General features: G+C 41.6%; 1 protein-coding gene across 3 annotated transcripts in view; it reads left to right on the top strand.

The window, feature by feature from the left end:
- The window catches only part of TCF7 (transcription factor 7), a 319,653-nt gene that overhangs the window by 239,242 nt on the left and 65,083 nt on the right, over window positions 1-15,328 (top strand). For all 3 annotated transcript variants that reach the window (XM_085618024.1, XM_085618023.1, XM_085618025.1), the window contains 2 exons: window positions 3,261-3,423; window positions 10,731-10,838. In XM_085618024.1, the coding sequence (XP_085474150.1) occupies window positions 3,261-3,423; window positions 10,731-10,838 (271 nt within the window). The remainder of the gene's footprint in view (window positions 1-3,260; window positions 3,424-10,730; window positions 10,839-15,328) is intronic.

Genomic DNA, 15,328 nt, shown 5'->3' with positions numbered 1-15,328 from the left:
AAGTGGTATTGGTAAAGTATTGACTATTGATTTACAGGTTAAACAAATAGTTGTCACTCAAATCAATGTAAAATCATGTTATAGGTTAATGACTGCATTCATTCCTGTTGAGGATTACCAGATAAGAATGTTTTACGGACCAGTGACTACAAAAGGAACTTGAGGTGGCAGATGGGTTATGAATCATATTATTCTACTGGATAGCGCCACAACCTTTGACTCCTTGAAGTACCCTGAACTTTTGGACCTGTTGAAATAGAAGAATAGTGGTTCTTTTGAAGTCCTGTATGAAGTAATCGTAGACATTGAGTGATATTGTCTTTCATGTAAAAATGAACCATAGGCCGTAAAGTCAAAGCCGTATATTGTTTACATAATATTGTTAGTAAGGTGATAAAATGTTACGTTCAGGCAGTGGGTTGCTCTGTGCTTTTTAGTGATTCACATATGTTCAATAGATTGTATATGAAAGCAAGTAGAAATCCAAAATGTTTGAATGACTTTATAATTCATAGAAGACAGTTCTTTTGCAAATTATAGTTGGTTTAAATGAGACCTAATAGTGATCCACAAAAATGTGGGCCAAAGTATTTTGTCGACATTGCAACCATTTGTTAATTTTCTACATGCTTTGCTAATTAATGTTTGTACAGGTTACAGCTGTTTGTTGCTTGTGCGAACAATCCTCCTTGCCAGTGTCTAACTATCTGCGCAGGCACAAACAGTTAACCCTCAGTTTACATCAAGCAGCATGAATAAAGATTAAGAGAAAGCCACTCTCTGTATGTATGTATAATTGTATATGGTGTTTATATAGCTTAAACGTACCCAAAAGACAAGAGTGCTGTACATGGTCAAAGACTAAGATGAAGACGACTAATAGGAGAGAAAGCTGGGTTGTGAACAGTTATTCAACTGTGACATATTATACTTTGAAGAAGTAAGTCACCATCTCTTTCCTAAATTGTGGTGATGGATCCTGGAATGTTGTTCCAGATCCTGGGTGCATAGACGGAAAAGGCCTGCTGTCTTGTTTTTCTTTGTTACACTCCTTACACTGCAGTCTGATAGTGTCCTGGCTGCAGGTGTGTCGAGAACCAACAGAGATGGTTATTTAACAGGAATTCTGCCTTGGTTTGACTGACCTTCACGTCAGTGCTGGATTTCCAAGTCTGGATGATGTGCAAGCAGTGTTTGTGGCAGAGCACGTTTTTAAGGGGAGTTGTTTGTCATCAGCATATTGGTGAACCTTGATGCCTTTATCTGTGAGTAGAGCACTAAGTTGCTCCATGTAAAAGTTTAAGATGACAAGAGACGGTATGGAACCCTGGGGGACTCCACAAGTGATTGGTATCTTTTGTGACCTGGAGGTGCCCATGTGAAGAGACTGGTGTAGGGTGGGAAGATAGGAGGAGAGACCGTGAAAGACACTGCTTAGAAATCCCATTTGAGATTCCAGGGTACATATTAGGGTGGGATGGTAGACTGTGTCAGTCTCATTTGAGAGGTCCGGCAATATCAGGAAGCATGGTTCATCTTCATCCGCAGTCAGGAGGGCATTGCCTGCGATGCATAAGGTAGAGGTCTCCATGCTTCATTGTGTGCTTGATGCCACATTAATAGTCCTGCTGGGGGTGGTTTGCATTGATGTGATTTTGTAGTTGAATATAGACTACTTTTCCAATGATGTTGCCAATGAATGGTAGGTCAATGATGGGCCTGTAGCTGGCAAGGTCATCAGGGTTTAACCCCTTGCGTGCGGGTTTGTTTCTCCCGCTGTGCGGGAGAAATAAACGGCGTTCGGGAACACGACGTCTCCCGGCCGTCGTGCGCACACGCCCACCGTAATGCACGACGGCCGGGAGACGTCGTGCGCACGCAAGGGGTTAATGTAAGTGTCTATAGGAGTGGGAGGATCTGGCCTGTCTTGAGATCTTCTTGAAAGGTACCTTGAGTGAGGAAGGTACTGCCAATGGTAAGTATGAGTATGAACATCTCCAGAGACCTTTAATGAAGGAGGATCGTAAGACAGGATCTTAATAACAATTGTCTTTGAGGTAGCGGAGTATTCCATTGATATCTGAACAATAGGAGTTTTAAGTCTGACCATTGCAGGATTCTACGGGAAGGGGGGTGTGTAAGAATTGAAGCAGGCGTGGTGTCATCTATGTGCTGTTTGATCTGTATTCTGAAGAGGTTGATGGCATTGCTTTTTTTGTGTGGAATAGTTGGGCCTGGCAGGGGGTTGATGCAGTGCTTTCCTTCTTTTGAGAGCAGCACAATAAAAATGGGTGCCCAAAGACCAAATGTATGTTTTTCAAATATACATTTGTCAGCCATGTGTTCATTTTGTGCATGTGCGGTTGCCAAGTGGGCCAGGTGACGTGTGACACTGTCAATCAGATCTGTCTATTTAACTAACAACACTTTGCAAATATTCCTTTATGAAGATTTCGTTATAACAAAAACATTGGGCTTAATTTAGGTTTCAGCCATGACATTAACTATTTGCAGCAATGTAGGTGTGCAAATCTGTTTGGGTGCCCATGTGTGTTGCCTTGATTGGTGAGTGTATGTTTGCGGTCTGTTTGCGTGGAGACCTGCACTTGTGTCATTTGAGTGCACTGATGGCTCTATGTGTATGACTGTTTTACTCTGCTCGCATCCCTCCCGTTTTTAGCCATTGTATTATAACAAAAAACAAATATGTTTGCTTTGTCAAGGTCAGTTTAATGGTTTTAAGGTAGCACCAGACTCGTTGAGTATAATGACGAGCAAAAGACAATTGGAAATAAAGCCATAAACTGTAGTAGGTAGACAATCCATCCCTTAACCCTCTACATTCTCACTGGAGGTAGATGACCTTTTTATTGAGCAAACATGACCAGAAACAGATTATTCCACGATTAAGTGGTTGGCAAAGGGGGGAGGGTGTTGGTGCCACCAAGTCCCCCCCCCCCCCCCCCCCCGTGCAAAATCTCAGCTGCTCATTAGCAAGGGGTGCAGCAAGTTCAGTGGCACGGAGCCATGAGGGCACACGAAGTCCTGATAATTGCTGTATTTTATAAAGCTACGACCCATCAGACAGGAGTAGGTTGCTGCGCGTTGCTGCACTGCATGGGGCTCCGAGGCCTCCGCCCTGCTCTTCCGGTTTGCATAAGGAAGCGTTTTATTGTGCCAGGTGTTCCCGGACGGCACGCGCTGCCCTCTGATGTGCGTGTGTGCAGAGATCCACTGACTTGTTTTCTTCTCCTGAACAGGAAACCGCACCCAGAGCCCAAGAAGGAAAAGGAGCCGAAGAAGCCGACCATCAAGAAACCCCTCAATGCTTTCATGTTGTATATGAAAGAGATGCGAGCGAAGGTCATCGCCGAGTGCACGCTGAAAGAGAGCGCCGCCATTAACCAGATCCTAGGAAGGAGGGTAAGGCCTGCGCGAGGAGTTGCGCGTGAAACTGTGAGGGGCGGCAGAGACCGGTCTGCGGCGCCAACAGCTGAAATGGGGGGGATAGCGAAGGGCCTGAGTGGTCAGGAGCATCATGGATAGATTGAGAAGCCCTCTCCAGTGGCTTATTCCACCCAGTGGCGTAACGAAAGTTGAGCCCGCCCCCCCCCCCCCCCCCTTTCTGGAAAGATCATGGATGGCCCCCCCTCCCATGCTCGGATTCAGGCGGCAGGAGCTCTGGGACCAGCCGCCCGTGCACAGTGCCCCCCCCCCCCCGCTGTGTCACGCTAGACCTTTACCCCAGGTTGCTGGCGTGACGTGTTCCCTGTGTTGACTAGGGCCTGCCAGCAAGCACCCTGACCTCTTTGAGAGCGAGTTAAGAACAGGCGTTGAGCACTGCCCCGTCACTCAGGAGTACTGAGACAAACTGAAGTCAGAGTATCTATCGTCCAAGAGTTGATCTCACCGGGCTCTTCTAGTTCACAAGGTGCCTGAAGATATGAACACGGAGCCTACAATAGCAACTACACATATGTTTCCTCTAATAACACGCCAGGCCCTAATGTGAGGCCACCACCAGACCTCAAACGCACATTCCATAGCCTTTATAGGTCCGTGATGGTAAGGAACAGGAGCTGGCTAGGTTATGATGGAGCAGCAGCTGATGCCCCCTCTGGCTGCAGGGTGGACGAGAGCTTGCCCCTGCTGTGGGGCCCTTTTCCTCACACACGGGCAAGTGTGCGTCCTCCTGGAGTGAAAGGTAGCTTTGTTTGCCTCTGCGTACTAAAGTATTTCTCTGCCGTTTCACACAAGACTCTGTGCTCAGTGTACTCTGCTGTATAGTGAGGGAATTCCAGTTCATATTATTTACCCTCTTCTGCTACAATTCAAGTTTTCATCTTAAAATGACTCGGTTTATCCACGCCGAACAGCTGTCCTAACAAAGCTGTGACCAGAGATTCATTTACTTTTATCGTATTGTGTTTTGGGTTGAGACATGGTTATAGGGGAGTCAGTGTCTGAAGGTGTTGCAAGGCAGGATCTGTCTGTAATGAGCAGCTGTCTTTTCTGATCAGCCAGTGTAAGCAGCAGGAATTGGCGTTGACCACGTGGTCAACTACCATTTGAAGGTAGGAAAATGGCAAAGCCTTTGTGAGAGACATAAATAATATTTCATGACTACTTTTTGGTGGATGACGCTATTGAGGCTTTTGCATAATTATAGAGGAACAGTGCACACTAATAGGAGCCATGGTATGCCTGTGTCATGGAAGAATGTTTGCATAGGGTATGTTGCGTATATAGTGCAAAACTATCCGAAGGCAGGGGAGGGCTGTCCAGCCTCAAAGGCAAAGATATAGTCAAACAGTGATTGAACGGATAGCTTTGTTCTGAGAAAGGAAGTGGACCGTTACTATGTTGTGATGTAGAGTTCTTTAAAGAGGTGCATCTTCAGCTTTTACCAACATTTTAGCAGGGTTGTGCAGTCCTGATGGATGCAAAGATGCGGTTACAGATCCTGAGTGTATAGATAGAGGTCTGTCGTCTTAAGTTTTTTGCACATCTCTCTCTTCAATCTAATGGTGCCCTGGCTGTTAGCTTGATAAGGGCCACCAGAGGTGGTTAGATTGTTAGACAGACTGGCAGGGGTGCTGATTGTGATGCCTTTTGTAGGTTATACAGCTTGAAGGGGAGCCGGTCAAGTTGCATCAAAGTGGGGGCGACATAGTCCTATTTCTTCATGCCTTGGCTGAGAAATGCTGCAGCATCTAAGATGCCCTTAGTTGGGCCCATTGTGAAGTGTGGGAGGCGTTAGGGCAGGGCAACATTAGTGAGTCACTTGCCCAAAATCTAGTCTGAATGACTGCTTCTTCATTCCCGTGCCGAATTTAAGGATGTCATTTTAATCTCAAATGTGTGGCGAGGGTGTTTCCAAGTGTGGAATCCTGTACACAAAGTGATCTCCCAGTGGCTGCATTGAAGGCACTTTTATTTTGAGTGACCGCTTTAGATTTATGGATGTCTGATTGTGCTGAAAAATCTTAGACGTATTTGGGGGTAAAGCCTTTTAGTGCCATATGTGTAATGCACAGGGAGTTGAACTGCCTTCTTTGAAAGGAGGCCAGTGGCGGGTTTGAAATGCTGGCTTGATGTGGGCGTGGCCATGCAGGCCAGATATAAAGTGAGCAGTGGTTTCTTTGCTCTTTGGTGCTCGGAGAGCTCCTCTTGTCAGACTTGTATAAATTGCAGTGCAGTAATCAGGCTGGGAAGGACAACACCAAGTGTGAAATAAATGTTTCCATTTTTGTACATTAAGTCCAACGAGTTCAAGGTGAGAGAGAGTGGTTTTTGTGATAGCTATTTTTTTGATAAAATTGAGGTCCACGTCAAAACTTAAAGCCATTCTGCACACCTATGTGACTGATGCAGATGCAGGCCTTATGGGATCAGGTCATATGAATGGAAGTGATGAAGGATCTAAGGAGCCCATGAGCAATATGATTTTCCATCTTGAAAAGAGATCCAATTATGGTACCTACAATGCCGATCATCCTCCAAGCAAGTAGCCACTTTCTTTTTGTTTCTTTAAATTGTTTTTTTATTGAGAGTTCATCCATTTCATAGCAATTACATCATTACAATCCTTTTCGTCCTTCTTTCCCCTTCTTTCGTCTCCTATTTCTTTCCCAAAAAACTTTAGAAATTCAATTTTATAAATAAATACATTGATAGGGTCGTAAAAAAAAGGGCGGGAAGAATTAATTTATATTACACTTACATTACATGAAACACGAGACCCCCCCCAACTTGATAAAAACCAATTAATAATTTTACATTTTGCATTGTACATATTGTCAAGACAGCTCGTAACCAAATGCCTCCCAGAGTAAAAAATAAAAAAAAAAATCCCAAAGGATCCGGACCTCAATGCATATCTCTTTTCTGATTCCATGAATCTGCATAGTTTGGACCACCAATGTTGAAAATGTGAAATTTTTTCAGATCGCCACTTTTGAAGGATTAGTGATCTGGCTATTAAAACAATAATATGTGATAGTTTCTTCTGTAAGAGGCCAACATTTAGGTCCGATAAACTAGGACCACTGTCTGAACATCTAGTGGGTGCTCCAATTCTAATGTATGGGAACAGTACTGATCAGTCTCCGCCCAGAATTGTCTTAATCTAGGACAACCGCATATAATATGGGTCCAGTCCCCCCTCCCCCTCCATTGAGTACCTAAAGCAATTTGAAGGGATTTGAGGGTTAATTTTACGGAGGAAGGCCCTAGTTCTGTAAAGCAACCACTTGATATAAAATTGCATTTGCTGCAATAGGGTAAAATTAAACTGGTTTATTAAAGTTGTAATAGTTATCTGAAGATTTTCTTTAGACTGCCATTTATCATGCACCGTCTCGTAGAGTTTAGCTGCTTTTTAATTACGTAAAGCGGGAACCCAACTACTAATCGATTTGCAGGTCCTAGATTCTATCAGATCCTCAGTAAGATCCATAGTGCGATGATATCACTGGGATTTATATGTAGACACTTTCTTGCGAGTCCTAAATAGCTTTTCCTACTTGAGGTTTATCTGTATGCTGTCTATGTATAGTCGATGGCCAATAAAGTGGGCATCCAAACTGCTAGTAAAGGCTGCGATGCTTGAGATTAAAAGGACAGATGAGAGAGCAGACAATGGTGGAACTCTACTCTGGACAGATTTGATTTTTTTTTTTTTTTTACATAAACTACTTGGTGTGATTTATTGAGAGTGGTTTAGTACCAGAGCTGCTGGACCCCCAATTTCAACAAATAATACAAGTTGTTCAATCAGCATGTTGGGCTCGAAGTTGTCAAATGCTGCTGAGATATCCAACAGAATGCTTGGACAGATCTTCTGCTAGGCTCATTCAGGGGCAGTTTCCTGTCTAATGTAATGCTCTGGGGCTTTGGTCACACAATGTAAGCCGAACCTGACCGAATGTCACTCAAGATATTGTTTTCTAGGTGAGAAGTTTGCATGCAAAATATGGATTCCTAAGCCTTTACAATGCATGGAAGATATTAGGTTGGTCTGTAGTTGCTCAAACATTTAGAATTGCCTTTTAATGTTCTCAGGAGACGTGATTATTGTATGTTTGATGTCAATAGGAGCATCCTCTTGATATCTCGGCATGTTGATGACTAGGTTATGTCCTGACCAGTGCAGCTACCCCGAGGTGGTGTTTTATTTCTTTGGACAGGCGTTTTTGCAATGAAAATTTTTTGGAAGGAAGATAGAAGTTCTGTGATATTTTCGTCAGCCCAGAATTCCTGGAGAGTTGTCCAGAGGAAGGAGCACGAGATGGAGTATTTTTTTCAGTTGGTGTTTATCTTTTTGCATACGTCTTAAATCTGGAGCAGTTCTTTGGAGTTTACAGAATGTGAACTCTTTGACATTGCTTGTTTCAGTTCCATTGAGGCCTCTCCTGTGAAAGCATTTTTGTCTTTGCTATGGGGGCAGGGAGGGTGTTGGATTTTAAATGGCGCAGGGTTATGGTTTTTAAACAAACAGTTGCACCTTTTTCCAAATAGTGATTACTTCAAAGGATACACTGCTGGATAAATTGTCTTCAAATCAATAAAGGGTTCTGGTCCATAATCAGTAAGGCTAGACCAATCTATATCAGTCAAAATACAATTGGGGTTTGAAACGCGTTGACCGTTTGTGACCAAAGCAAGTGTTCTTTATAATTTTTGAGTATCAGGTCTACATCCTATCATGATAACAAATGAATTTGAGTTTTTCTGATGGCCTGAATACAGTACTGTTTGACAAACTCTCTCCCTGGGTCTGTGTTGTATTAGGTCTCGCTTGACCCAGCGCATGCGCTGGTCTGGCGAGACATTTTGTGAGGGCTCCAAAAAGTGCTACCAGGCCAGCCTAGAGCTACAGTGCATGTGCGCGGGCGCACGCGTCGCGCTTTACCGCGATTACTTTCACTTTCGCGGCCGTGCGGCCGCTTTGATGTTCTCCCTGAGGCTTCAATAGATTGCAGCAGTTAAAACAAGCATTGGCATAGCCAATAGGTCTCACTTTTGGGACCTTATAAGTGTTTAGTTATGCAACTGTTGCATGGCTAAACACTTATAAGGTCCCAAAGGCGAGACCTATTGGCTATGCCAATGCTTGTTTTACATACTCTTGACTTTGTGGTGTACTTTTTCAACCTTTCCCTTGGGTTCTCTTCTTGTTTTTCCTTTCTTTTTACAAATTCTTTCTAGTTGTTGTTGGAATTTGAGCTTTTCATATTTCTTAAATGTTTTTCAATATGAAATGTAATGTAGTGTTATACTTGTGATTGTTAAATATGTGTTATATGTTTGCATTGTTTTTGTGGTCCTAAACATGTTGGAAATGTTCAATGAAATAGTAACATGAACTGGTCTATTATGAAATAATTCTTTGAAAGAGAGATAAGAATATAAAAAAGAAAAATAAACATTTATTTGTTTTACAGTCACTGAGTGTCACGTGTGAGTATGGATATATTGTCTTTGGCACTTAGACCTTTTGGGTCAGCAACCCAGCTTCATGATGCTTGTTTTATTGTATGGGAATATGTTTTCGCCAATTGGGCATTCTTTAGAGGTTGGCAGCACCAGTGGATACCCCCTTTTAGGTCGAGCTTAGCGCAGTGCGCATGCGCTGCTCTAGGAGATGACCTTTTGGAATCGGTCTGCACTTTTCTAACACTCGTGCGTGTGGCGGCATCCACCTTGTGGGAGCGAGCAGCGGTGCGCAGGGGCCATCTGTTTCTAATTAGCGTGGCTGCGCGCCCTTGTTTATATGCCTGTCTCGCGGTCTCTTTCACTTTCGTGCCGTCCCTTTGCAATGCGTTTAATCACGGGAGTGTAATCTCATTGAGAAACTGGACAGGAGCTTGTCAGATCATAGGTCTTGATTTTTATACAATGAGCAGTAATATTCATAAAAGGCATGGTTAAAGTCTATCTGGGACGGAAGGATTACTCCTGCAGTCTCCCAAATGTAAGTAAATGGTGGGGATGTGTTCTCGGCTCTAAGCAGTCTAGCAAGCAGCCCTGCCGGGCGTGTGCACTTCAACCTATGTGTAACGCGTATTTAGTGTAATGTAGGCAACGTAAATTCTTCTGCAATGTTGTCTTTTCTATATTGTGTCAAGTTGGGCAATTTATTATGAGAAGTGTCTGCAAATCTCAGATTCTGCAGAAAAAAACAGCAGCATCAGTAATACATAATTCTAGGGTCCCTGAATATAGGTAAAACTTCCACCCACAGCCAATCATCCATGCTTGAGAAAGGGCACCCACAATCCTGTTCGAAGCGCTTCCCAGCCTCCTGGGGGGTTATGAAGCACTGCATACATTTTACAATACATTTCAATATAATACAAAGAATCACAGGCCCGTACATAACATGAGAAAAATTAAAATACAAATGCTATCATACTTAAAGGTCTTATCTTGAAAAATGGGACCTGTTGAAGGCACCTTCGTGCACTAGAACTACCTGTCAGCGAACAGATTTCAGTGGCTATATTTTCATCTTTTTGCACTTTTTGGTCTTTCACATCACCTAACTGGATTTGGCGTTGGAGTTGCTCAATGTGACCAGCCCTACCACAAAGCATGCAACAAGACAGTGCTAAACGGTGAGAGAGTAGGGGAAAGTTCAACTTTTGAGGGGTGCGTTTATCGCACGTAAGAGCCTATAGGTCTCACCTTTGGGACCTTATAAGTGTTTAGCCATGCAACAGTTGATGTTGTTGCACCAAGGATATTGTGCTGGATAACTAAACACTTATAAGGTCCCAAAGGCGAGACCTATTGGCTATGCCAAAGCTTGTTTTAATTAAATGTTTATACATGTAAACACTCGGGATAGGACAGAGGGGACATCCACTGCTTTTAGGCGGGTGTCCCACATCTGTCAAACAATGAATCAAGCCCTTAATCTTCATGTTAAGATCTCCCCAGCAAGTGCATCAACTCCCAACCCTAATGAACCAGCATCAGTAATTAAGCAGTTTCATTGGCTGTCGCATAGATAATCGACTTGCAGAACGATTTTGTTTTCATTACTTAGGGGACCCATATATATATCCTAAGATAGGTGCCAGGCAAGGCAGGAACAAGAGCTTGTTCCCCCAAATGCAAACTGACTTGGCAACCAGGGCTAATTTGACTTGCGCACTTTGAAGATGAAAAGCTATAGTAAGCAATAACTCTGCACCTTGATGGTAAACCAGTTTCTCTTTTTCTAGTGGCACGCACTGTCACGAGAGGAGCAGGCTAAGTACTATGAACTAGCCAGAAAGGAAAGGCAACTTCACATGCAGCTGTACCCAGGATGGTCGGCGAGAGACAACTACGTGAGTATATGTCCACCTCTCTTTCGATAGGTCACAAAATATGTTAAGTTCTGAGTGGGAGGGAGGTGCGGGGCTTTGGTGGGCTTTAGATTACCCCCTATTGCAAGCGCTGGCAAAGCCAATAGGTCTGGCTTGCAATGGAGTCCTAACTAAAACAATTTTTATTTTTTTATATCCAACTGAAGTGAAACATAAGTGTTTGCTTTCTGTATACACGTGTGAAATAAATTAATGTGATTAATCTGTAACTTTGAGCTGCGAAATAGTCCCTCATGTATTGCAGTGCAGGCAGTCGTATGCAGCGGAATGATATACTAAATAGAGATCCTTGCTGCTGTGGGCGGAGGCAAAGCCCGCTCTGTACATTTTAAGGAGTTTATTACAGTAGGTCTAGTAGACAGGTGCACTGTCATGCCAGACCTAAAATCCTCCGGTTCAAATCTTAAATTTGGTATTCTTAGCCTTTTTTTCTCCTCTCCACTGGATCTGTAATTCAAACAGTGAAAAGACATGCCTTGGAAAAAATTAATTATGTTCATTCTTTTGTGAAATGCACAGAAGCATCACTTACACGAAGTGACGTTTCAACACCATACAAATTCTGCAGTTAAATATGGGATATCCGTTTAGAGTTTTTTAGTTACATACAGTAATATGCATAGCGACAGGCTAAAATAAACAGTTGCTTCATCATTGCATAAAACTGAAACTATGGGTGCATGTCACTGTGTAGACACTTTGGTTATGAAATATGACCTGCCAACGTTGGAATAATTTCCACGCTGTGATGGTGGGAATGGGGCAATATAGAGGTGAAATGGGGCAGGACTCTCCTTTCTCCACCCTCTTGGGCACTAAATAAGCAGCCACCCCTACCATGCCCCATAGCAGTGTCCTCTGAAGCCACCTGGCAAGTCCAGGGGTTGTGTTAAAAACTGCAATGGTCTCTTGTGGTACACAGCATTCATACATGAGCTGGACACTCGCCCAATGCAATGCGTCCTGCTGCTGGCATAGCAGAGAATAGTGAGTCTCCCTTGCCCCCCTTCCCTGCAGAACGTGGTGAGGGTCCTCAGACTCCAACATGCTTTGAGCTGATGGGGGATTTCTTGTGCCATAGAGGCTGCAGGGGCCTGTGTTACATCCCTAGTTCCTGCTCATCTTACTGCTCACTGTGTGATCGCTCCTCTTCGCCATGTGAAGGGTGCTGAAACAGTGTGCCCCACGGCAGCACCCTGTGAGTTGGAAAGTCTGTAAAATTACAAAGGGCGATTCCCTCACCATCTTCATGCAGCCACACAGGGCTCTTCTTAAGGATGTATTTTGCATTCAAAATATAAAAATCAGTTTTCTCACAAGTTACATTTTGGATGTGCAACTAATATTAAAAGAACTTTCTGGCTGTCATGTGAAATTTTAAACATGTGATAATACATTATAACCCGTCGCACAGATATTTCAAAGCCTGGCCTTTATTGATCTTCCTGTATCACATGGATTAGAGCTTAGCATCTATGCTTGTCTCCGTATCACACTAAATGCAAAGCCTGGCCTCCCTGGTTATCTGCTTGTCATTTATGTAAATGGATGCCAAGTGGCTCCAAAGAATAAAAAAACAGCCTGAAAATACGGAGTTCGGCTGGGAGTAACTTGGGAAGGGCGGTGCATAACATGTTTTTGTTTTATGTCGGATATTGCCATCCTCTAGTAAAAAGAAGCTAAACTTCTTTGTCTAGTCGCGACCACTGAGAACCCCAAACAGGTCAATAAAAGAATAAACAAAACTGTGAGTAAATATTTTGTTGAACAGCTGATGTACGTAAAACGTAATACTTTTGAGAACTTTCACCCAGCAGACCAAGGGATTGACTACTATAATACCAGTATGATCTGTCCTTCTTAGAAATTAACATTTACTATTTTCCAGTGAATACTAATGGTTTAGAATGCTGCCATATGACGTTTGTGTATAATAACTGCCTCTAGTTCCTTCCATTCCCAACGTTAAAAGCAGCGTCACCTTGGGGGCAGTATCAGAAAATTTTATGAGTGAAAATGTGTGCAGTACCACTCTCCACACTTAAAATCACTTTTTGCCTCTTTTCGCAACGGAATTTTTCTCGGCAGTAGGATTTTTGTCTGTGCTCACTTTATTACCCAAAGTAAGTGAGTTGCAAGCAACTTTGTCCATCGTATTTTGTAAAGATTAGCGTCATACACTTGATGCTATTTCTGAACTAAAATTGCCCTTCTTGCCACAAAATGTTTCCATTTCAATTCTTGGACAACTTGCTTTCAAAACAGAAGACACTCCAAACAACTTAAACATTCAGGCTCAAAAATGTTTAATTGGTCATTCAAAGGCATGTCAGACTTTGTACCAAATTTGAATGTGTTGATGGAATTTCATCATCTTTCAAAGCATGCGTCTTAGTTCGGATGATCTCCATTCTGGAAAAAAATTCACTACCATTTCATCCAACTTAAAGCGCCTTCACATGTATTTTGAAGGCATCCGTGCTTAATTTGAGCTGGTGGTTTCCATTGCTCGGCACTGGCACAAAATTGTCAACACCGGCGCTTATGACAGCCTGCCACATGGTGGTACTGTCTGTCTAATTTAGAGATGAGCACAACAGCTGTGTATTGATTCAGTAAACATTAAAAATGATACCTGCCGCCCAAGCCATTCTTATATCTTTAGGGGCGTGGACTAGTCTGACTTGTCACACTTGCAGGAGTGTGATGGTTAGTAGCTGTGGTTGTGCGGTTCTTGGCAGCAAAAGCAGGGGCAATGGCATGGTGCAGGCTGCAGTTGCACTTGCCAAGAGCCCTGGCACTTTATTATTTTACAAATTAAGCACTGGAGGCATGCATCATTGAGGCAAAAAAGCAAGTCACCCACTTGAGCTTTTTGTGAGCAGTATACAAGCATTTGTCCATTGACACACAAACCTAGTTTGATGTAGAGTTAGTCCTCAAATACACAAATTACATAAATTCTATTAATCTCTCTTGCACCTCCCATCCCATGTCTTACTTTACACTTTCCCATATTTTGTGAATCGGGAAAGTTGGATCTTAGAGTTGAACCATCTGTTTTCCTTGTACTTAAAGAAAAATTTAAACTGGTGAAGATCAGATAGCTGGGATGTGGCCGAGCAGTTGTAATTTCATATCTCAAATAATGCTTTGGTAACGGGTAAGGAATATCAGATGTTTCAACAAACATTTGCATAGCTTCTGTACATTTGCTGGTAAGACGACTCGAAATTCGTAATGTACCTCTATGTAAATGTTTTCTTTAATAAGTCTGATATCCCACCAATGGTATGTTACTTTTACAATGATTAATTTACATAGTCTTACATTTACATTGCGCTTTTTGCAATACATTGTAATTTAATGTTTATTTTTCGTTGCATGCTTTCATAGTCCGAATTTTTTAAAACTGTTTGTGTTCTATTTAAGGGCGAAATGTGTTCTATTACATTTTTACTTAATGTTATTACTTTAGTAAAGAATGTAGTTCATGTCAGAATTGGGTTAGAATTGTGATATGTGGTAAAAGGGTGGGAATTAATTTATTTAAGTATTTCTAATTTTTCTGAATTTTCATGTGATTTTTAAAGTGATATGAGGCAAAGTGTGGGAAGAAAAGTTTTACAAAATTTTAAAAATATATATATATTTTTTCTACAAGTGAGGTAAGAATGAGTCACAAATAATATGCAGCAAATGATGATAAGTATTTTAATTAGCAACATTAAGTTACATTTACTACATTTATTCTTTATTAGAATTATCATTCTATTTTAAAATGGGTAGTGAAATCTATACTTATTGGAATTTTGAGCACTTTAATATCGGTTATTTGTTATCAGGGAAAATTAATTTGTTAAATATATTTAAACAAATTTTGCTATATTTATAACCAGGTTGATTAAGAGATATAGGTGGAAAGGTTTGGTAGTAATTTAAATAGAGTATATTAATTATATTGTATTTTATAAATATTTTTTTTAATTATTTTAATTTAATAATATTTTTCTGAAAGTCATTTGATTTTTGAACAATTAAGAATAGTGATATGGGGCAAAGGTGAGTAGTAAATTAGTTTATAATACATTAATGTAATTATAAAATAGAATTCTAAAATGTTAAAAAGAATCTTGTTCAGGTTTGGAAAATAAATATATAGCATTTGAAAATAATGTATTCAAGTTTAACATTGTATTTACAATTTTTTTAAATGTAGATGTTTGTGTGTCTTTAAAACATCCATAAAAATGCCCTGCTTACTGCTTAAACACAGCAACGGAATGTGTATACAAAATGTTGTCAACAGAGACGTTATAGTTAGGTTCAGATTTTACAAACGCAAAACCATAGCAGTTCAGCAGTTAGTTATGCTTATCTCCAGAAACTATAACTCTTGCTACTAATATGTAATTACCATGTGTTAACCCAACCACTGCCGTGCAAGTTGG

This window comes from Triturus cristatus, chromosome 7 (genome assembly GCF_964204655.1).
Source record: "Triturus cristatus chromosome 7, aTriCri1.1, whole genome shotgun sequence".
NCBI classification, from domain to species: domain Eukaryota; kingdom Metazoa; phylum Chordata; class Amphibia; order Caudata; family Salamandridae; genus Triturus; species Triturus cristatus.
Note: the sequence above shows the minus strand (reverse complement) of the source record. Positions and strands in the feature narration are given on the sequence as shown.